This window comes from Dufourea novaeangliae, unplaced genomic scaffold (genome assembly GCF_001272555.1).
Source record: "Dufourea novaeangliae isolate 0120121106 unplaced genomic scaffold, ASM127255v1 scaffold8, whole genome shotgun sequence".
NCBI lineage: Eukaryota > Metazoa > Arthropoda > Insecta > Hymenoptera > Halictidae > Dufourea > Dufourea novaeangliae.
Genome location: NW_015373923.1, coordinates 9905981 through 9929320, shown reverse-complemented (window position 1 = coordinate 9929320; position 23340 = coordinate 9905981). Strand labels below are relative to the sequence as shown.

The window sequence follows — 23340 nt, the reverse complement described above, 5'->3', positions numbered from 1 at the left end:
TTTTCGTTTATTAAAAAATTATTCAATACAATAATAACTGCTGTAGAATAAATCTGGCACAGACATAATTTAACTATGGTAGATCGTACCTAGAGCAATGCATAAATATACAAAGTGCGTATTATTTAATTTCATCTTTTAAAAATACTTTAATATGTTCCTTTCTGTGAGTTTGAAATGCACTTAAGTATGTTCTCCTAATGAAGAAGTTAAATATGAATCTGATGATATCAAAACATGTAAAAGTACCTGTACTTGTTTAACTTTTTTTTCATATACATTTCAGTAAAAAAGAAATAATTAAAGCTAATTCTAAACATTAACAACCCCAAAATAGCAGTTTTTGTCCAAATTACAATATCATTCACCAGTAATTGTGGAATTTTATTTATCTAAGTAGTGTCAATGATCATAGACAATACTAAGAACTATGATTTTCAACAATTTAACTGTACATACATTCACAGTCGCTTCAGATATTTATTAAAATGTCTCCTGTTGTGACTTAGAGAACAAGGAGCTATACAAGTACTTATGGCCTCGTATTATACGATCAAAACATTGAAATTTTGTTGAAAATTTGTTATGCCATTTACTGGATTTTAATACACAGATGTATGTTTTCATGGACTTGAGAAACTAAGTTATGAAGGGAATGAACGTTACGCTAGCTTAGGCTTGCCATTGGCAGTGGCGGTGGCATTCATTGTTGTATTTGTAGCCATTTCAGCAGCATGAGCCACTGCTACAGAAACTGACTTCTCCATAAACTGTTGGTAGAGTGGTTTCATGAACTGAAGAGAAATAAAAATAATTTTTTTATAATATTAATACTGATTTGTACAAATCTTTTAAAAATTAGAAACATATAAATAAATTATTGCAATTCTTCTTAGTCTTGTATGAGTCATATAATATGAAGAGTGAATATGAAAACTGTAATGCTCAGTTAAATATATGATTATATTACTCTTAGAAGTTTAACAGAACATGAATTTGAGATAGAATGCATAACAGTTCTTGTTGACATTTGAGTTTCATAAAAAAGTAAAAATCACAGTTAATTCTCTATTTACTATAAGCAATTGTCATACCTTTTGAATACTCGCTCCTGTTAGCATTCAGTTTATTATCAAAATCAAACAAAATAAAAAAATATAAAAAGACTCAAATAAATGGTATAAAAGATCTAAATTATGCAATGAAATAGTATGTTACCAAAACTAATGGGGTGTAAATACTATGTAAATAATAAGTATGATTATTCTTAATAAAACATTAAACTATAGTTAAAATGATTCATAAAGTTTGTTAAAGAAATTATAAATGTTAGTAACATGCGGATTATTAAATAAATTATAAATATTTTTCATATGCAGATTATTAAATAAATTATAAATATGTGTCATATGCAGGTTGTTAAAGAAGTTGTTAATGTATGTCCAAATATTTTGAGAAAAACATAAATATTCTGAAGAAACAAGAGATGTTTTCCCTTCTAGTTTTCGAAAGTACTCAAATATATATGCATATATGTCTAAAACAAAAATAAATATATGTTTTATAAATTCCAATGCAGCAGGGATTAGTAGAATAAGTGCAAATAGAGTATATATAATCCCAACCTGTAGAAATAAAAAATGGTAGGAATGAATTAGGAGACATGACGAAATGGTGAGTATCAGTTATATAGGTGAAGTACTTAAAACAGACTACTCTACTTTTTTACTTTTTGAGATAGTACAAAAGACACTCCAGACTGAAGTTAAGTTTGTTGAGTTTCAAAAAGGCTATTAACATTGTTTCAGTGAAATACTATATTTGTTACTTGTCTTTCAATAACATGCATTATCTTTGTTATCGCTAAAAACAAAGGAGGTATTTAAGTAGTCCATTTCAAATTCTTCATTCTGTATGAAGTATTTACATTTCAATGTTAATACATGCATATAAGGTGGTAGTAAACTAAAATACCTTTCTTCACAATATAAAATTAAAGAAATTCATTATATGAAGTTTTAAATATCAAAGCTATCAAAATATTCATAAAAACTTCCATTTATAAAAAAAACTTGAAAGTGATTTGATGTACACGGCTTATAGATTATACAGGTACTACAATCTATAGATAAAATTTGTACAAGATATTTTTTATAATTATAGATGAAAGTGCAGTAAAGATGTTTTTTATAATATTTATTAGTAACATTAGACTTAAATATTCCAAAAAGAAAGAATACTTAACAGATTAAAGTATTTGTAGTTACAATTATAACTATTTCTTATTGATTTGTCGCTTTGCATAAATAAAAGCTGGGAAAATATTCTTGACTTTTGTTAAAATCCTGCATATGAAATATAAGACAAGGTTAGTAGCTTTTGTGTCCATAGAGTCTTTACAGCCATTTTGTACTAATGCATTGTTTCCCATACATACACACACGCGCGCGTACTATAATAAAAGTAATCCTATCAAGATGTGTGAATCCCTATATTTGTATATAAAAAGTGAAAAATACATTACTTACATTGTCCCACAAGATATTTGCCACTTCATCTAGTGTTGTACCAAGTGATCTAAAATTACCACTGTACCTGTGTGACAAATAAAACAAATTCATGGTAATGCAATGATATAGTGGAAAACAATCGGTATATGAAATGTATCTATGTATGTACCTTATATATGTCCATAAAATAAGTGTTATTATGCAAACACCAAGAGCGAAGTTAAAAATATTTGCTATAGGGTATAATCCAGTAAAACCAAATATTCCGGATAAGAAGTACATGGCAGCAGCAATTACGCAAAACACTGCCGGAGTGCGTGCTGCTTTGAAAATGTTTTTACTTTCATTGTGATCTTTAAACTGAACGAAAGCATCTTCCATATCCTAGGATGTGTAAGAAATTATTGTTTACAATAATTAAGTTATAAAAACACATGAAAATAAAAAGTATATTGTATACTTTACATCTTATTCTAAAGATTAAACTATTTATTGTATTGTATTCAAACATAGTATCCCGAATACATCTTATACTTAAATAATGTTAATGTTTCAAGTTATTAAAAGGGTGTATCAATCGCAATCCTCCTCTAAATATTACACAAATGTGTACGTTGAACATTTTTTTACCTTCTTTAATTTTTCCATATACGTCAGACTAAATTCGTCTCCTCCCATTTTTCTTTTATTTTGAAACAGGTAAATAGCTTTATCGACACAACGGAAATGTTCGGATTCTAAATGAGCCGTTCCCAAAAATGGTTTTCTTCCTCCACAAACATCTTCCATAGATCTTATGTAAAGTTCTTTAGCTTCTGCGACGGCTGTTAAGTTGTTCGCTTCGGCCGTTGCCTAAAAATACAATGTGCATTATAAAAAAAAATCGAAGATAGAAAGTAATGACGAAGATACGTAATTAGGAATAAAAACTTACCACTAACATACTTTTCGGTTCAGGGAGCTCATCTCCTTTGTAAATTTTCATATAACTTTTAAAGTATTCTAATAAATCTTTCGCTTTAACAACCTGACCATTAATTTTTTTTGTAACTAAGTTTTCTGGAGCTAATATCATAGGTATCAGCACTTTCAACTGTTCCTTAAAATCTGATTGAATTTCTGCTAGTCTACCATCAAATTTTGGGTTCGTGGCGATGTTGAGACCTGGGTGTGGCAAGAGGAAGCAAGATATATCCGAGAAACACGACTTGATGTGCTTTCTTAGACTTTGCAGTTCTGGGTGCTGTTTGTCAGATACTTCCAATCTTCGTCGTAAAATTTTGTTTCCGCCCTCTGAACCATAGTTCGCTTCGTATGGGTAACTCCAGTCCCTTACTAAGAATTGCAACTTTTGGAACGGTGTGCGTCCAGACTTTTCTAGCGCAAGCCTACCGTATTCAGTAAACAATTGCAAATGTTGCAGATCATCCTCTTGGATATTTTGTGACAAATTATAAATCTGTACCGACGATAACATTGTGCTAAGTGCAAATACTGTTGCACAATCCCTGACCGTACTCTGGCTATCAAACGCACCTTGCGTGTCCATCAAGATGATGGCCACTTTTTCACCACTCAGTAAAGTGCCAGGAAATACTTTTGACCACATTAATATCCCTGTTGTGTCTCTTTCTGAACCTCCTTTCCATGAGAATCCACTGAGTGGTTCATCTTCTTTGCCCAACCAGGTATCCGTTTTATTATTGTTGTCATACTAATCATGATAAAATAAACATTTTCAGGTAAGTATTAAAGTTATAGTTAATAGTTTCATATCTAGTATAATTCATATTAATTAGTTTCAACCTAATCAGTAGCATACCTTACAATTCATGTATCGAAGGAAAAAATCTAGCAGGAAGCTTTTGCCTTTCCTGAAGGCTCCTGCTACAGACACAACGACTACATTTCTATCTTTAATGTCATCCTGGAGTAGAATAGCCGCCAAAGCTTCCTCATTTAACTCGAAGGTGTGATCTGGATGAGCCAATACAACTTGTACAGGTCTTCCCTGGTTCAGTATATCTTCATTGTCCTTTGGAATCCGTTCTATTCTTTCCTGCCAACCTAAATGATCTAGGAAAGGATTAATTGAAAAAATATCATATTATTTGTTTAATAACGCAACATTCTTCTGAAGATTCACATAGAAAGTATTAATATTATTTCATGCTGGCAACAGTTATTTAATAGCATATAAATTTATCTTCAACAAATTGATACTGTGTATCTATTATCGTACAAAATAAGACGTGTTTTTTTTAACTTCAATAAGGAAGCAAAGAGGATGTAACATTTATTAACAATTTGGGTTTCTTCGGAGAAACATCTGAGGAGAGCCTTAAGACTAAAGAAGGATTAAAGGAGAAGAGAGGGAAAGCAAGCGTGGCATTAGGAGACCATAACGTAGCTGACAATATCCAGGTACATGAATTTGTCGTGTGACGGTGTAATTTATCGTAAGCGGTATGAAAACAAATACACCGAGACGAACTACTACCGTTTATGTATGTAACACGCTGACTCGTGACACGTGGCTCGGATCACCTGGTAGAGTACAGGATTTTAATTGTTGCCAAACATGTCTTTCTCTTCTGTTCAAGGGTAGAGATTAAACAATAAACTTTTGTTCAAATATAATAGATATAATAGTTATTCCAAATTTCAAAAAAAGATTAAATGTGTATACTTTTAAGAAAAAGTTCAAAACATTTTTAAGCAGTAGAAGTACAAACGATAAGTTTAAAATATTAAAGTGAACTTTTGTAAATGCTTGTGTAAACAGAGATACTGAAACAGTGATTGGTTTGACAAGGAACACTATAATTGGCCAGTCACCGGTAAATGTTTATCGAAAATAAACATTTGTTTCAATGAACAATACATTTGTACAGCTTTGAATTTTTTTTTATATGATACAAGAAAATAAAGAAAAAAGGAGTATACTAATTAAGTAAATAAGAATTGTGTGATTTCTGAATTTGCAATATGAATGTATGAAAAAAAGAATCATCGTAACTTTTGTTTTAAACATTTCTTTGTACAGTTTGCGAGTAATTTGAAATCGTCGAGTTAAGTGAATCTGATGACTTGGTACATGAAACATCTCTGAAACACTTTTTAACGGTACAGAAAAAAAAGTTAGAGAAAAAATTGTTCACTCAAAGGGGTAAGTAATCCGATAAGCAGGAAATTTTCCGTAAGAACACATTTTATGTATTTTTCAATGTAACAGGTGTTTTCTTGAACAATGGAATGTTATCGTAGAAAAGGAAATATGTAGTAATTACTGACAAATGTAGGTTTCAAAGGTTCCCTGTACTTTCGTTTTCAAGTACAGTTCCCACGGTACGCGACTACCTGGCGGTGAATACCGTTCAATGATAAGGTATGTGGAAGTCTCTCACAATTTGCTTTCTATACGTTTTCATAATGCACATATACTTGCGCGTGAACTGAATTGCTAGCCCAGTCGGGTGTACATCGTCGTTTATACGAATGATATTTTACGTATGCGAGGAATTCAAAGAATTCTTTTCCGCTACAATGGATTCCATTCAAGTGTCCATCGACTTGGGTCTGCAGACGATCAGAAAATAGGCGAACCAATTTTATTCAAAAAGAGCAGACGTAAGTTTTTTCTGCTTTCCAATATATGTTTCGAATACCAAAAAATCGTTGGATCAGTGCACATCGTTGAAAGAAATGTGTATATCAAATTCATCGAGAATAACAGATTAGATCTATCAATGAGTAATACAATATTGTTTTTTATAAGGTGACAGATAATTTAGACACATTGGATTTGGGTTTTGATCGATTATAATTTAAATCATGTTTGTATTTTGTAAATTAAACAACATAGTCTGAATGAGATTTGAATGTATATTTACTGGAAGAATTGTAACTCGTGAATACGCGACGAAAAGTATTGGTTTGTACCGCGAAGAACTTCCTCCAATATTTTTTAAATATAATTCTGATCTATCATCATTACATCAACACCAACTATTATGTAACCACTAGATCAGCATTACTCACTTTGAATAATCCCCGTGAAAATTATTCACGACTAGGTACACCAGAAAAATTAAAATTTAAAGTTTCTTCCTGTATGAGTATTCCTCGTCCTAAGTAAGCAAAACTGGCGGTACAGATGACTTTTTTGGCAAATCTCTAAGAATCCAGAGAGGTATCCAAGATTCATTGCATATGGAAAACGAAACACTGTACAGCGTGTTCTTCTTTGCACACACACACACACAGGAACATTATAGAGGGTGTCCTCAAATACCTTCGACTCCCGGAAATGTGGGGTTCCTGGGATGATTTGAAACAACTTTTTCCTTAGCAAAAATGTTATCCGAGGCTTTGTTATCGAGATATTAACGAAAAACCCCGACCAATCAGAGCGCAAGTCTGCTGACCGAGTCCCCGCGGTAACATTAGCCACGCGTTGTGATTGGTAGCCAACGTTACCGTAGGAATTCGGCTGGCAGATTAGCGCTCTGATTGGTCGAGATTTTTAATTAATATCTCGATCACAAAGCCTTGGATAACATTTGTGCTAAGGAAAAACTTGTTTCAAATCACCTCACGAGTCTCCCATTTCCGAGTCCTTCAACATTTTTGTTACACCCTGTATAAAAAAAGATTTTTCCTCCTTTCCTCATTTGTCATTATACACCGAACCAAACGATTTCCGTCTTGGCACTCTGACATTTTGCGAAGCTGTCGCTTGGAATCGCGTTCAAAACGAAGGAGTGGATCCAGCAAGTCTCAGCGTCAACTGCAAGGAGAGAGAGAGAGCTCAAACGAGCTGGAGCGTTTCAATCTTACGCGACGAAACGTCTCCGAAGGAGCCCCCGAGCGATTACTTATTGCAAGCGAACGGCCAATTATACTCGCGCGAACACTAATTCTACCTCCTCCTCTCTCTTTTTCTCCCTCCCTTCGCTTCCGTCTTCTGCTTTTACGCCAGTCCCTCGTCATCGTCGTTGTCGTCGTCGTCGTCTGTAAAATACACACGCCGTCTGCAACACGGCAGCCGCCATTGCGGGGTGGTGCCTTGCAATCTTGCATTTACACGAATCATTACCGCATTTAAACTCGTAAATACAGGGCGTCGAATTTCTCATCTGGAACGGAGACGCGGGACGGTGCCCCGACAAGTGAAACGAGTAAAAAAGCTAAATACGAGAATTTAATTAACCGAAGCGTTAGTCGAGGCTGAATTGGAAAGAAGTAAATGTCGGGGCGATACAATTGGTCCCCGGTAAGAATGCATTACGGAGGCCTTCTCGAAGGCTTTCGTGAAAACTGGAAATACGACGTTTGTATATGTATATACATCCTGTTTGTTCCGATACGAGGAAAATAAAGAAACGTTAATTACTGGATACGATGAAAATTTAATCAGGAATCGATCTTTCGCGAAACGAAATTCCGTAAGAGACGATAATTTGTGACAGGCTGTTGACGCACCGAGTTTAATGAGAAACGATATTTAATAAGTCGAGGTTAGGACACGTTTACACAAATTGATTATATTACTGTAAATGTAGTGTAAAGTCAGGAAACCCTACGTGACCTCTTAAGTTAAGAGAGAACAATAAGGAAGTACTCCGAGGCTTTGTTAACGAGATATTAACGAAAAACCCCGACCAATCTGTCGGCTGAGCTCCCGCGGTAGCGCGTAGTCAATGTTACTGCAGATAGCTCAGCTGGCAGATTCGTGCGTTAATATTTGGATAACAAAGCCTTGGAGAATTTTTTCGCTAAGGAAAAAGTTGTTTCCACTCAGCCCACGAGTCACCCCTTTCAAGGACTTACAACTATTTTGGGACACCCTGTATATGCATTTAGTTAATAGAGGCTGATGATCTTGTTTCAAATTATATTGCGATATTGATTTTACTCAAAAATTTTGTAAGGGTATTTAAACAATTCAGCCCCTTTGTAATGTTTCAACTACGAGTTATCTCGTAGTTGTCGGTCAACGTGTTAAATGAGTTAAGGAAAGGAAGACGTATTTCAGTTGAAAGATGGTATTAATAGGAAAATGCTTATACACTAGTACATTGATCATTTGCAACCCCAAATAATTTTAAAGTATTTTTTTCGCTGGGTACATTCAGTAAAATATATATATGAAACTTTTTTTTGTATAGGATTATATAATTGTCAATAGTAAAACAAAGTGCACTTGTTGTAAAAGTTTTACATCGATCTAAATTGCATATTCACAAAATTTACGCTGCTCAAAACAATTGGAGGATCGTTACTGCCAGCGATGCTGATGCGTCAATCGGGCGAACCAAATGAAATAAATATTACAGTTCGATACATTGACATCTCTTGGTACGATACTAACACCTGATTTTACCTTTATAAAAAAAACTTTACAGGAATTATTGATGGACACAGCAGCTGTGTATCTGTGGCCTGTTAATTGTTTTGAGCAGTGTAGGATCACATCAAAATGGGTTCGTAAAGGGTTAAAAATATTTAATACTTCGAAAATAAGGTAGTAAACGTCAGCCAGGATGAAACGACGACAAAAGGCGAAGAAAAAACATTATAAAGCAAACGAAGCAGAATGTAAAAACTCACCCACTGGTTCGTTTGTTGTGTGTAGCTGTGGTACACGGTTCACATTCTCGTCGAGGGTCGTCATCGTAACTTTCTCGACTGAAAGCAAACGAGCGCGCATTTAGCTCCATCTGTTTTTCTCTTATCTATTTCGATGTTTGCATGCATGAATGATGCGCGTTTCCTAAATCTCTCTTTCAGGTGCATCTAAACGTGATGCACGCGATCGATCAATTGTTCTCGCTTTCACACACACACATACACACAGGCCAGTAGTAGACATTTAAATGCAAAGATAATATTAAAATTCAGTACACGGTACGCGAATGCTGCTAGCCATTTGGATTATAACTCACAAACGGAAAGAATCGTGTATAAGTACACAGTACAACAGTGGATTTTACTGAAGAGGAATTTTAAATATCTATCAGTCAGATTATAACTGTAGCTATTCTTCTAGAATGCCATCAATTGACCCTTTCCGACTGTAGAATTCCATTTCGAATCATTAACTTACTTAGCATTTATAACTCACATTATGAGCCTGAATATTCAATATGGCATCATATTGTATAGTTTAATTTTTTGCTAGTAGATGGATACATTCTCAAAAATAATATTTAGGAATTGTTTAATGAATTATCGTTTTTGTTTATGAACAATTTTTTTGTCTATTTTTTGTTAATTGTCCTACTTTTCCGATATTCAAGAAATACCTATATACAACAAAATATTTTCTTCGTTTGAAAGAAATAATTCAGGTCGTGAAGGGTTAATGACAAGTTAATTTACAATGCTGAAAAAAACATCGTAAATTTTTCATTTGTTACCAGTCGATGTTTCTGTAAATTTAGGCTAAAATTTCAGAAAATTGAAGATAGTTTCTTGTCTTACAGTGCAGGAAATGTACCATACGATCAGTAACCCTTATGCTATGCTCCCAGAATAATTCCTGAAAATAGCTCTTACGGCTTTATTCACTTGGAGAGTGGACTTGTTTATTTTACTGTCGATAGTACAAGCGTCAGCAATCATTCTACGTGTTCACTTTATAACTAACTTTCGTAAAATATCGAGAGTGGAAACATTCCAAAGTTGACTTTTCGGTCTGTCTTCACTGAAGGGTTCTGCTATCCAGAGTAAATGACTCATGTGGAGTCGACGCATTGGTGACATTTTGATTAAACGAACTCTCGAAAGAATCGATAAACGGGGCCAAATACTACGCAGTAGAGTGGAATAGGGGCCAAACATTTTGCAGCAATAGGTAACAAGCCACTATCGTATGGAAACTAAACCCTATTTTATTTCGAACTTAAGCCATTATATCGTTTCACTATTATATTTCGGAGGTTTACGCTACGGCCTACGGCCCCATTACCACGGATCCCGTTCCCGAGTTTTCTGGTAATACGCCAATTTCCATCACAATCAAACCCTCCGATTCTATTGAACCCGAAACTGCACACACTCCGTGATCGCAGCACATTCACGCGGATTTTACGTCACAGTTGTATTTTGAGGACCGTGTTTTGATCGGCGACTCCATTATTGCGAATCCGTTTTGGCGTTTCTGGTATTAAGCCAATCCCCTTCTCGAATAAACCGTCGAATGTCTGTCGTGGTCCTAAGTATCCCCTCATAATTAAGAGTCTTCACTTCAAGAATTCCATGATGGCGACCGTATTCCCCGAGTTATTGGTAACAAGCCAATCTTTCTCAACAAGAATCCCGTTCTACCATCTAGACGGATCCCGGGGCGCTCAATCGATTCTATTGCACCCGACAGGATCACGTACGTACAGATCGACGATTCCATAACACTAAATCAGCCAGAATTTTTTCACCAAGGAATTACCATTTATAGGCGATATCTAAACAGCACCTGGGTACTCCCCTATTTAAACGATCGCGTTATTATCACACAGATGTACGTTGAAGATCACTCTCGAATCGACCGTTCCATGGAATCTGTTCAGTCGAGAATTTCTCGGTAACAAGCCAATCCCCCCATAGTCCACAAACCGAAGCTCCAGGAACGATCGAATCTAAGCTATCTACCACCAATGGCCTACACGCGTATTTAAGCGATCATGCGTGTCACACAGGTGTGTATTTCGAGCGCACCACGGTTTACGTTCCGTTGCGTGGTCTCATTGACGCGGATCGGTTGATTTCTCGTCCTCGGCGGCCTGGTCGGTTCCCTTGGCCTGGTTACCGGTTCCTCGGCCCGTTTCCGAGTCGACGGTGTCTTTCTCCTTTCGCTCATCTTCGGTCGACGAGATCACATTCGTCACCAATGGGGCACTGAATATGCACGAAAACGATGGATTTCAAACGAGAAGCAACGACAAGAGGTGGCGGCGGCCACGGATCCGCGTAGTTAGACGACACTCCGCGCGCACACCACGATCAACTAGTAAGTCGCGGCAAAAGCCGACTAGAAATATCCTGGTGGTGGTGGTGGCCAGCCGATGGGCCGTGGTTAACGGCGGAAAGTCCGCGCGAGTTGGCAACATCCCACAATCAACAAATACCCGTGAAACCTGGGTGACACGGTTGCGGTGTGTCACCTTGTATCGCGACAGCCCGTATATAGCATGGATATTCTGTGCTCTTTACCTTTGACTACCAACCCCGTTTCTCGCCTCCTCCCTCTCTTTCTACCTGTGTCCCTCTTTCTCTTCGGGCTTGTCAGGCATGCATTTTTTTTGGAGATACAAAGAAATTATTCGAGTTGCTTTAGTTAAAATTTATTCGATTTATGATCGTGGAAACGAAACGCAAACGAGAATGGTTAAGTCTTAGCCTTGTAACATTGAGTCACACGCGTGATGACGATTTCAAATTGCAATTAATAAACATTTATGTAAATCGTTTTCTTGCAGTATTGTTTGAGACCTATATTCCTTTAATTAGAAGCTGTTAGCTGCTTTTATCATAAAAAGTAGCAAGGATGTACAATAAAGAGACTGTGCTTTTTAAGGACTTCATCCCAAACATACAATTTGAATTCATTAAATTTAATAGAAAAATAACTTTCTTCTTTTTAATGGAATTTTGTACTCTGTAGGAAGAAAAGGATTTTGCAGTCCTCCTAAATCGGTCACTGCTGTTCGTGTAATTTAAAAAAAAAATATACAAACATCAATGTTGGAAAGTTGAGTCAGCAGCCTGTCATTCGAATTCTTTTATTTCCCTATTATTGGAAGTAACAGAGGTTCTACTGTACTTTAAATTCATAACATGATTGCAGATTGCGTCTGACCATAGACAATTCGAATCCCCTTCGTCTTTCATTTTGCGTACTTCCTCTTGCTTTATTTGAACGTTCCAATTGTGCCCTCTTATATCTTCTCGTATTCATTATTTACTATTCAGTGTGTTATCATTAATTTCTGTCAGCAATACCGTTTACGTTTCTCAAGTTACGACATCGCGAACGCTCTCAATGAAAGAAAATTTTCCTTCTTACTCAACTGAATTGACAATTTACCGTTGTAAAGTGGTTAAATCATCTCTATCGCGACGAGGGTATAAAACGGACGACTTAGATATTAAAAACGACACAAGTTACAATTTAGTAAATTTTAGCGTTGAAAGAGGTTGACAAGTTGGCAATGATTTTCCGGACGGATATTACTGGCTGGCTGTGGTGAACGTAAAGCGTCGGTTCGCGTCGTATGCAGAATTTTACAGTTCTGCAAGGCCTATTTTTAACTTGGTCTTGCTATTTTTGCTTCATTTTGGTCAGGTAATGAATATAGGAAACATCCTACACAAAGTCGGGCCAGTTCAAATCTGGTTATATACGTCACAAAACAGATGCTTCGCGTGTGTCCACTATCTGTGCACGAATATAAATAAAAAGTACGCAAACGGTAACGGAGATTGCCACTTTTAAGTCATTCTGTTTTCGTAGGGTTGCATAACTTAGCGATAAGCGAGGAGATTCTTTTAAGTGAATTCCAAACGATCGTGACGCTTTCATTAAAGAGTGAAAACGTGCGTAAGTGGGCGTTGTACAGATGATAACAAATAAAACGAAAGTTATCAACAGAAAAATTACCGAAAGAGATTATTGGTCTCCTACGAGCTACTGGCCATTACGAATGAAGTAACACTTATCTTTTATCATCCTGTTTCGTAACGCTACGAGCGACATAAATGCACGACGATAGAGTTTGTGATGTCATGATAAACAAGAATTTAAATACTGAGATTAATCAGGAGGAAACAAATATTTGTAAACAGAAAAAGTGTTTCCTAGTGATTACGTATCTGTGTTTACTTCGTTATGTTCCTTCCTAATATTTACTGTTTCATCAAAGAGACGGGTTTGTGACTTGGGGGACAAATTTAATGAGTCGAATATTGTACATACGAGGTAAATGGGTACACATGTACAATATTGTACAAGATCTATGAGCAAACGTAGACTTCGACTAAATATCTTTTGGGCTTCAATGGTAATAAACAATGTATGTTGATACATTTCTCGACCCTTGAACGTTCTTGACCTTTGAAGCGTTTTTTAATGCATTCGCGTGTAACGATCTTACGTCAGTTTCTTCGGTACAGGTAGAGAGAAGTGGATGCTGTGCAATCTTATTATGTATAGCCAGAGATCTAGGAAATGTCTAAACTATTCCTGCAAGTATCCAAAGGCATGAAGCCAAATTTTATTAATCAATAAATCGAGTTCGAATTCAATATGATCGAAGAACAGTTATATTCCTGAATATTAAAATTTGAGGAATGTTATCTAATTTTTAAAAGACCCTGAGTACCTACCAGTGCATCTCATGTGTGAAGGTAAACGAAAAAAAAAAACATAATTTTTAGACTGTAATTTCAAAATTAACGACCATTCTTTATTTTTCATATTTATGTGATTTTTAAAGAATTATAAATCGGTCTATTGCAATTGAAAAAACAGTGGAACACGTATAGTTATGAAATACTTGCTGAAGACTTTGCTAACGACCATCGTATCTGTCATTCATGGTACTCTATGGCGGAAATGATCGATAAATTATTCTGTATACAAGTTTTTTATCTACACAAGAAGTGTTATAACGAAGAACCATCTGTAGAATTAATTCAATATCTTACGATACATGAGATAAAAGAAACACATCTCGAGTTTTATATAATAACAAGTATCTAAAGTTTCAATCCGGAATATGTATAGTATTTTTAAAAAATTCTGTAACCACATTTTCTGTGAATCTATCTGTCTACCTTCCTTTTTCAAGTTTAAAATATTTTCCCCACAGCTTGATTCAATTGTGTACCGCGGCGAATTTTTACATATCTACGCTAATACGTTTCAAAGGCACTATCTTAAGTATTTTGGACTCACAGTAATTATTTTTGCAAGATAAATAGGTTAGGTGTTAGTAGAACTTAATCGTTCAACTGACGTCTATATTATTACCGTCTTATCATGTTTTTTTACCCTCGATTCTCACATAAACAATTCAAGTTCCTGGAAAAAAAAACATAAATAGCACCCGAATTTTGTTGTTGTTATTAAGTAAGAAATAGCTTCCACACAGATATGTACAGAATTTCTGTATATTACCCTAATTCTGATAAATACGAAAAATCTAGGGATGTCCCATCATTTTGTTGCAAAGTGTGTAGATTCATGATTTCGTTTCATAGGTCAATGGACTTCTATTCAAAGTGTCTGGAACTTTTTGTCGATAATATAGATGAATCACAAAATATAAACGAAAGAAATCAACGGTACTTATTTCGCACAGTGTATGCAATATAGCCAAAACCGGTTAAAAACCTGTCTTTATGAATTCAAGAATTTGGGATGGCTCTGGAAAATGTGGGTCAAAGGAGATTTACATATAGCCGTCCGAGAATAAAAAATAATAACTTTGCAACTTGAAATAAACCGAATGCAAAGAACAAATAGTCCCTGTATTATATATTTTCCCTAAAAATAACGTTTGTACACTCCAAATCATAAGCATTAGGAGAGCCGTTGTTATGTTTTTTTCCTACTTTCTGATAGAGCGTTTTAAGACGAGTACAATGACCTATAGTTGAAGGTCATTCAAGGTCAACTATGATGAACAAAAATTACTTCGACACACCGATCGTATACTTTTGTGTCTTCTCTGGTTGTTGATACACCGCTATAATAATAATGCGATCGAATGTTTATTTTACGTTCCACGATTCATATAGCGGTATATCAACAATCAGAGAAGTACATGAAAGTATTCGATCAAAGTCTTGAAGTAGTTTATTTTCAATCATAATTGACCTTGAACGATCTTAAATGACCTCCAACTAAGAGTCATTGAATTCGTCTTAAAACGCTCCATCATTTTAAAGAATGAAGTTGACCTTCATATCTACGCTACAGCTTCTGTTCAGACAAGGTTTATGACACGGACGGTTGGAACCTGTTATTTTCGAGAGGGGTTGGGCAAGCTGTATTTTTAGCTGTCGACAATTTAGTTTAAGATGTGGGCCTGGAAACTGCCTATTGTGTAAGATTTTCTCCTGTGCACGAGCGTTTCTGACGCTTCAACCGAATAGCAATTGGCGTGTCATGAATCTTGGAAATTCGAAGCGGTTCTGAATGGGGGGTCCGCTAGGCCCCTTGGGCCTGGTATGTTTCGTCGTACATTTGTGGAGCAGTCTTCACCCCCACACGCTGTACAGTGGGCGTTGCCTGCCAATTCGGAAAGACTCTGCCCAAGAAGGGTCAGTAAAGTTCTCGAGTTGTGATCCGAGAATAAGAAAACCACCTTCTTCTACCATTCTTTTTTTATTTAAGACGTGTATCTTAATTTTAAGGGTAGATCTCAACTTGTTTCCAGTAAATTTGTATCTCTGTGTCAGTCTTGTATTCTCTTTATCCCACACGAGTAACTTTACTGTGTGAAGTCGCGAAGCACTAAGGCAATCGCGCTTAAGACTGTACGCCTAACAGCTTCACTTATAAAAAAAACTACTAATATCGCAGATTATGTACCTCTCAAAACGAAGCAAGTTAGGTCTGACATATTCTTTCCTACTATCAAAAATAAACGAGCTATTCAGGTGACCTGTTCTAAATGCCCCACCTTGTATACAATATTTCTCCACGACCATCAATACTTTAATCCTAATACTGACAAGCAGGAGTATATTCAATTATTCCTTCGTATAACATCCCCGATCGCGATTAATCTGAAGTCGTCGATCCGAACGAATCATCCAAGTACGAAACAGGAAACCGATCGTACGGCCCCAATACGGAATGCCTTCATGATCTCTAAATCGCGTGTCTAGCATTCCCCGATGGTGTGTTGTTAGCAGCTCCCGTTACGCTATTCGACGAATCCTCCTAACGTTCGTCTTTCCCGCGGATGTTGCCGATTTACGAGCGTAGCGCGGCCGATGGAACGCAATGAAAGCCGTGGCGTCAGCGTCGCCCGAGCTGCTGCCGCGACGAGCAGGGATTTCAAGATCGGTATGGTTAGCACTCGCTGTAAAACAGTAAGAAGTTAACGATCCCAGCCCCGCGACGCGCGGCGTTACGACGTGCTTTCCGTCGAGGATATTTATTTAAGAAACAACCCCGGCCAGCGTCTCTCTCTTGCGTCGTCATAGTTCCGTCTCCCTGGATGGCAAATGTTTTATGTCAAATGAGGTTTATCACCGAAAAAAAGAACCAAAGCCCCGGAGGCAACCGGAATCGTGCAAGAAACCATCAAAGAAGCAAGAGGCAAGTAACGGGGACACGAAGGAGGATGAAGAAGCGAAGACGGTCGACCCGTATTCCATTGGACGTTGAGTTAGGATTATTATGCCTCCTTCAGGCCACCTAAACTATCGTTAATCTCGCCTACCGAGAGCCATCTCAAGTGTACCACAGGTTATTTATATTTCTACCGGCCCAGCACCGCCAAGGAGTAACTGCGATTCCCGACGTTTATGCGGTGCCATGCGCACCGTTCAATTATGAGTTTTGCGACAGAGCCAGAGGGTGTGGGTTCCTAGAGCAGGACGCCCAACGTACGCGATCCTCCGATGGCTGGGTGGTTTCTTTACATCTCTTGCGTTGGGAAATGCGGTTAACAATGCGGCTAAGAAATCGGTTAACAATGCAACCGTGAAGTTTCTCTCGCGCGCGAACAGGAATTACTTCCTCGAGTTACCTTGAATAGAAAAAATGTTGATGACGCTCCTGCAAGCTTGTGGTTTCCGTGGAAACGGGTAACGACTTTTCGATGATTTTATACAGGGTGATTGAAAAAAGCTGATCTAAGACTTCAGGGGTTTATAATAGTCACCGAGAAAAGTAAAAAAATGTTTAATTAACATAGGTCCTAAAATCAATCCCTTCGAAGAAAAATACAAAAGTTTGTTTTTACATTTGTTGCAAATGTTCCATGTGTCTTCCAAGAATCATACTAGGTGTCAAGAAGTCAAGGACTTACAAGAAGATAAGGATCATACCAGATTGACGTACAATTTTCTTCCTAAATATTTTTTAAATATTCCTTCCGTATCTTGTATTGTATCTTGAATTAATGTGCTTCTCAACCAATTTTTCTGTTTACATTCAACATGTTGCGAAGAGTCTCGCTTACGATATCGAACGCTCGTAAATATAAAAGTTAATTTTAGACTGAAAGGATTAATTTTAAGACCGATGTCGATTAGTCATCCTTTATCATGAAAATTATTTAAAAATATTTCTTATAATATTGCTTTTGTGAAAGAGTTAAATAATTACACGAAACACCACTTCATTTGCGTGGTTCCAATAACTCCTTTTTTGTTTATTCCTACATTAAGTAGTATCTGAAAGCACTAATAAGATCAACAAAATAAGATACATAATATTCTAAATTTACTAATGCAACAACGAGTACTTTTTAATAAATGAATTGAGACTCTTATACAGTGCGTAAGGAGTCTTTAAAAAGCCCCAATAGTCAAGAAAGTAAAGTGAAAGGTACGCAGTTAACGCAAAAAAGATTGAATTTCCGATTTTCTCTACAAATATTTATCGCGACTAGAAAGTTACAACGTTGGGTGTCAATTTTACCATCGTTCCGAATACAGTCACCCGATATCGCCAATTGCAAGTCAGGAAAAAAGAGCGTATCACGGTTCACCACTTTTTCTTCGTTCAAGATCGTTTGTAATATGCAGACTCGGTTATAGCAAGAAATGCCATACTGCGTCATAGCGTGTGCAAGAATACCTTGGTCATTGCAACCAATTGTTCTTACACGTATTACATGCCGTCCGCGGACTAAAGTTACGTATACACTTGAGCATAATATGTCACGGAACATTTCTTTTGAAACAAAGTTGCTACACAGTCACTTCACGCCTTTTATACGATAACATAAATACATAAAGAGGGCGATTGATTGAATTGCTACTTTCGATTAGTAGAATGTGATGGCACAAATTAAAATACCAAGAGGAAGTCATAGTTCAGCTAAGAACCATCGTTTCAAAGGAACGTTTCTACATTTATAATAAATACAATTAAACCCCGTATAAATGGTTAGGTTCCCAAAAATTACCGTGTTATACAAAATTAAGAACTGATATACAGAGAATCCTTATCGAGTGTTCGAAGGCTCCTCGGCACTAAACAATAAATATTTCATAAACTAATGGCCATATGCAGCTGAAACAAATATCACTAGCTTCAGAATTCCAAGCTCTATCGCTGTGCTAAACCTCATTAAAAAGTCAGCGTTATACCTGAGGACCACTTCATGTCAGTGCCGACGAGCCTTCGAACACTCAGCGAGGGTATACTGTATGTGGGTATACACAAACGTACAAAAAAATTGGTTTAGTTTCCAAGAACCAACAAAACTACAATATTCTATACAATTCTTTACCCGTGTTACGGGAACGCTGTGTTATACGGGGGTTATTTGTAGAAGTTAAAGATATATAATACAAGATCTCAGTTCCACCGCGATAAAAAGTATAAGGTTATCAATCTTTTGTACTGAATGCAGACAAACGTTCATCACGGAACACGTGCCACTGACTTGTTCGAAGTTTATCATAGAACAAGTCGCGCGATAAGTTGTGAGGGACACATGCGTCCGTGTACACTCAGCTTAACACGATCTCGGTATTACGCGGGAAGCTATATAGTGTACAAGAGAAATATAGCTGTCTGAAAACGTCCCGGTCTAGAGGGGCCAAGCAAGATTGCGATGGGTACGCGTATACAGGAACGCATCACCGTATCTTATGTGTATCCAAACAACGGAGGAAGTTTTATTTTACGGCTACGCGTCGCTATTCGAAACGTTCAACGCTGGACGTTATCGCGGCCGCATAAAATTCTTTTACGGACTGGTCCGCAATTCCGCGAAGGTAAACGCCATCCCCCCAACCGCTCAGGCAACCTTCTGAATCGTTGACCGTACGATGATCGTTCGGCGAAGCTCGTGTTTTCAGACGGAACGCAATTAACGACGCACCGTGGACTATCTTCGAATTCATCTGACTGAATAATGCGAGTTTAATTAACGAGGCACGGAAATACGGGAGTGCCGATGAAGCGAATTGAACGCAGGGGTCTATCGATATGTGGGATACGTGTGCATGCGCATCCCCCCAGCGTGTATTTGCTACACTCCAGAGGAGAAACTCTTGATATATTAGTCTTATTGGATTGCTACAGAGGGATCTGCTAAGTCCTTCTTGGCAATTGACATAGTTCCCATTCGTTGCACCGCGCCATTTCCTAATTATCGTTTTCATGAAACTTTGGATTCACCTGGATTGCCTGTTTTTACTTTACATCTGGATAAGGACGTGCAAATTTTTTATTCGAAATATCCGAAAAGAAAACACGAGTCCTCGAGAATATGTAGATATACGAGATAATGGTAGAGCTAAGTTCTGGAAGCAGATTATTTGTTATATCTGTCCTGTTGTTTCATACAGATATGAAATAAATATCGTTCGTATAATATTTTAGAATGTATAACCGTATTGCTGCTGATCTACGCTTTTATGAAAAGATTTGTGGAAAATGTGGATACGTTTCAGAAAAGTTCATAACCTATTTGAAGACGAGAACACAGCGACAGGAAATATTCAATGATTCAATCGGACGACCACAAAAAATGAAACACTCTGTATAGCGAATGTCGATTTCATTTCAAGAATTCACTTACATAAGCGACGTTAATGTTTCAGCTTTGAATACGATGATTATACGGTGCGAAATGCTCGTAATTAATAATCCATACGGCAGAGCTTAGAAAATTTATTACCAATTATTGTTCACCGTCGTGGGAAAGGAGCACCAACGAACTATCGGGGAAACGAAACGATTCGTTTTCATTGGACATGTGGCACGTAAACCTATCGATAGTATTCAATGAAACAGGAGCAGTGTCGGATTGAATAGGTATGCCAATATGCGGGTCTCATTTCCAATCCCAAATATCACGCGCAGTACACTATAGCGGGCGCATTGGAATCGCTTTGAAACTCGTGCTTGCCTTTCCCACCTGTTTCATTGTAGCCGGTTTCATTTAATACGGAATAATGTTATAACTTCCACGTGTAGCGTATCGTGCCGATTCATTATCTTACGTGCTAAGTATAAAGTGCATAACGAATAACACTTTAATTTGGCTTTGTAGCAGCCATTACGAAATGACTGATCATTGTGTGTGTAAAATTGAGCTTTAGTGCCTTTTTGTTTTACTAAGGAAATCTACAATGTTCGTCAGTACATTTTGAATGAAAAAACACGAGCTTTTAATGAAATTGTTTTATTGTGTTTTACCCAATTGCAGTTGGTATAAATACATCAAATCCGTAGTCTGATTATAGATATTGTCATTAATACAAATTAAATATGTAACTAGTTGAATGACTGTTTTCATGTGAAATAATTTACGTATACAAATTTTCCTTGAGATTTTACATCAAGCTTCATTTAAAAATACCTGACCCAAAGATAGATTTCCTGTTAGTATTCGAAGTGATTTTGCGGTGAAGTGTAAGAAGAAGCAAACCGTGTTCTGTACGAGTTTCCTACATAATTCTATACAGATGGTTACTTTTCTCTTTTATAGAAAGAATAGACGCTGAAGTACTTCCGTGTTATTGTGACTGAGAACTTCTGCCGTAATGCACCTGTTGCAACAGCAATTTCGCCAATCTCCTTTTCGTTATCCTTTCAGCTTCGACGAGAACGCGTTTAATCAATAACTATACAATAGTTCTAGAACATCAAAATATCCAATACAACAAAACGTATAAAACAATCTATCACTTCTTACGGAATGAAAAGAAATTTAAAACAAATGAAATCAGAGAGTGCTTCATTGCACAAAATACTGTACAAAATATTTATAACTTATCGTATAACTTTGTCATGACACGAATATGAAGTTCCTACAATCGTAAGAGTACCCACAATTTTTTCACCACTTAGAAAAATTTGGCAAAAAAATTTATACACAAAAGCAATTATTTTCTAGACGCTAATCAATTACAACAAAAAAGCTACAAAATACTTTTCTTAATACCTTGTAAATGGAACTATATCCTTTAGTCGCTTGACTGTTGTATAACGCTCAAAACAACTCCAACGATAACGAAATGTCTTTTTTAGTGGCCAACATAGTAGATCTTAATGGTGCCGCGGAGGCCAATGTTGGCCGGCGGCATTATGTCTTTCTAACTGTAGAAATTTTACTCTGGCATGTTAGGTAAATATACAAACTTTCGTTCCGCAAAAAAATATGAAGACGATGAAGGCATATAAGATGAAACCTTGACTTTTTCATAAAAATAATATTTTACTAATTTCAATTACTCTAAGTGGTTAAAAAATTATGGATATCAGTACGATGAAAACTCTGTATTAGTACATTCTTTCTGATGTCGGCAAATAACAGTAGTTCTACAATATCTCACTCGAATGTCGTAACAAGTAGAATAATTATTAATCTTGCTGAGTAATAAGCAGCAAGGACAAACGCGCTACTGGCAGGCATAATTTGAAGTTCCCTCGTTTTCTTATGCAAACTTCAAATTTCGGCCGCGAAGTGGCAGCACCTACGTACCATGCTTCGAGCCTACGTCATCCTCCTTTGACAGAATACTGTGTTAGTTCGCGTAATTACAAATGCACAACAGTCTATTACCCTATTTATAGTTTATCTTGTCACTGATGCAAAAAATTAAAACGTCACACGTCACTGACAAAAACTGTTTACGACTGTGTTATAACCTCAACCGCCACGAACATTACATAGCACTCTCATTAATCGTTGCACTTCTGCTTTACATATGTATTTCTCAATTATGAAATAATAATGATCGTTAATAATGCGTATACGATCTGCGTCACGACGTACGATACAAGAGATTCTCCATGGGGTCTTCAGGTACACCTGGCAACATTCCCTCGCGAACAATATTTTTATCGGAACTCCTGACGGGTCAACACGTGGCCAGAATTTAACTGAACTAACGAGAACCGTTAACACTTTCAGTATGCAGTTAAAAATCTAGCGAAACCGTGGGATAATATGTCAAAAAAAATACAATCCGTAACGGTTACGGGTTACAGCTGGCAATTCGGGTCTGAATCACGTTTCAGCGATTATTATATACATATTTCAATATCACTGTTATTTCTTATCCTTTCCTCTCTCGTAGTGTTGTAAAACATTATAAAATATTAACAGCACTTACCCACATACGAAGTCCCGTAGTCACCACCGTGTTTACGATGTTCACTATCCGCCATATTGGGATACGAATGACGTCACTTCCGCAACTGCGTGCAACTGTTTTACTACGTAGGTTAAGACGTATCTCGTCGCTGACTTTTACTTACTTGCGACAATCACGCGATATGCTCGATAGCGAAACGTTAATTGAATGTAAATGCAAAGAATAATCGTAAGGAAAGTGAATCTCCGTTAACGTGGGAAGCGGGGGCAACAATTTCACACGACCGTACCCTTTCCCTCTCGTTCACGAGATACAGTAACAGCACTTTTGAATCTTCAAATTAATAATCGATTAGATTAGATACATATCGACAACTGAAGTTCCTTATAAAACCTTCTTCTTAGGGAATGTGTTTTCCGTTCTTATAAAACAGTTCAGTTTTATTATCGTAGTAAAACTTTACATTCTTATTACAACTTTCACTAATCGTGGTCAGTTTCCCGATGGCTAAATATTTTCACCGCGGATT

The 23340-nt window shown here is 36.7% G+C and overlaps 1 protein-coding gene across 4 annotated transcripts; it reads right to left on the bottom strand.

Annotated features, from left to right (window-relative positions):
- Positions 1–448: 448 nt before the first annotated feature.
- LOC107194675 (atlastin) lies at positions 449–22882 on the bottom strand. Of its 4 annotated transcripts, none has more exons than XM_015584329.1 (8): positions 22830–22882; positions 9123–9200; positions 4333–4586; positions 3445–4224; positions 3141–3362; positions 2680–2894; positions 2529–2595; positions 449–794 (listed from the first exon to the last, which is right to left on the bottom strand). In XM_015584329.1, the coding sequence occupies exons 2-8, from the start codon at positions 9184–9186 to the stop codon at positions 663–665; spliced, it is 1734 nt and encodes a 577-aa protein (XP_015439815.1). In that variant the 5' UTR covers positions 9187–9200; positions 22830–22882; the 3' UTR covers positions 449–662. The 4 variants fall into 4 exon arrangements, with proteins under 4 accessions (XP_015439815.1, XP_015439814.1, XP_015439817.1 ...); XM_015584328.1 differs by lacking the exon at positions 22830–22882 and adding an exon at positions 11229–11733; XM_015584331.1 differs by lacking the exon at positions 22830–22882 and adding an exon at positions 10960–11047.
- Positions 22883–23340: the final 458 nt, after the last annotated feature.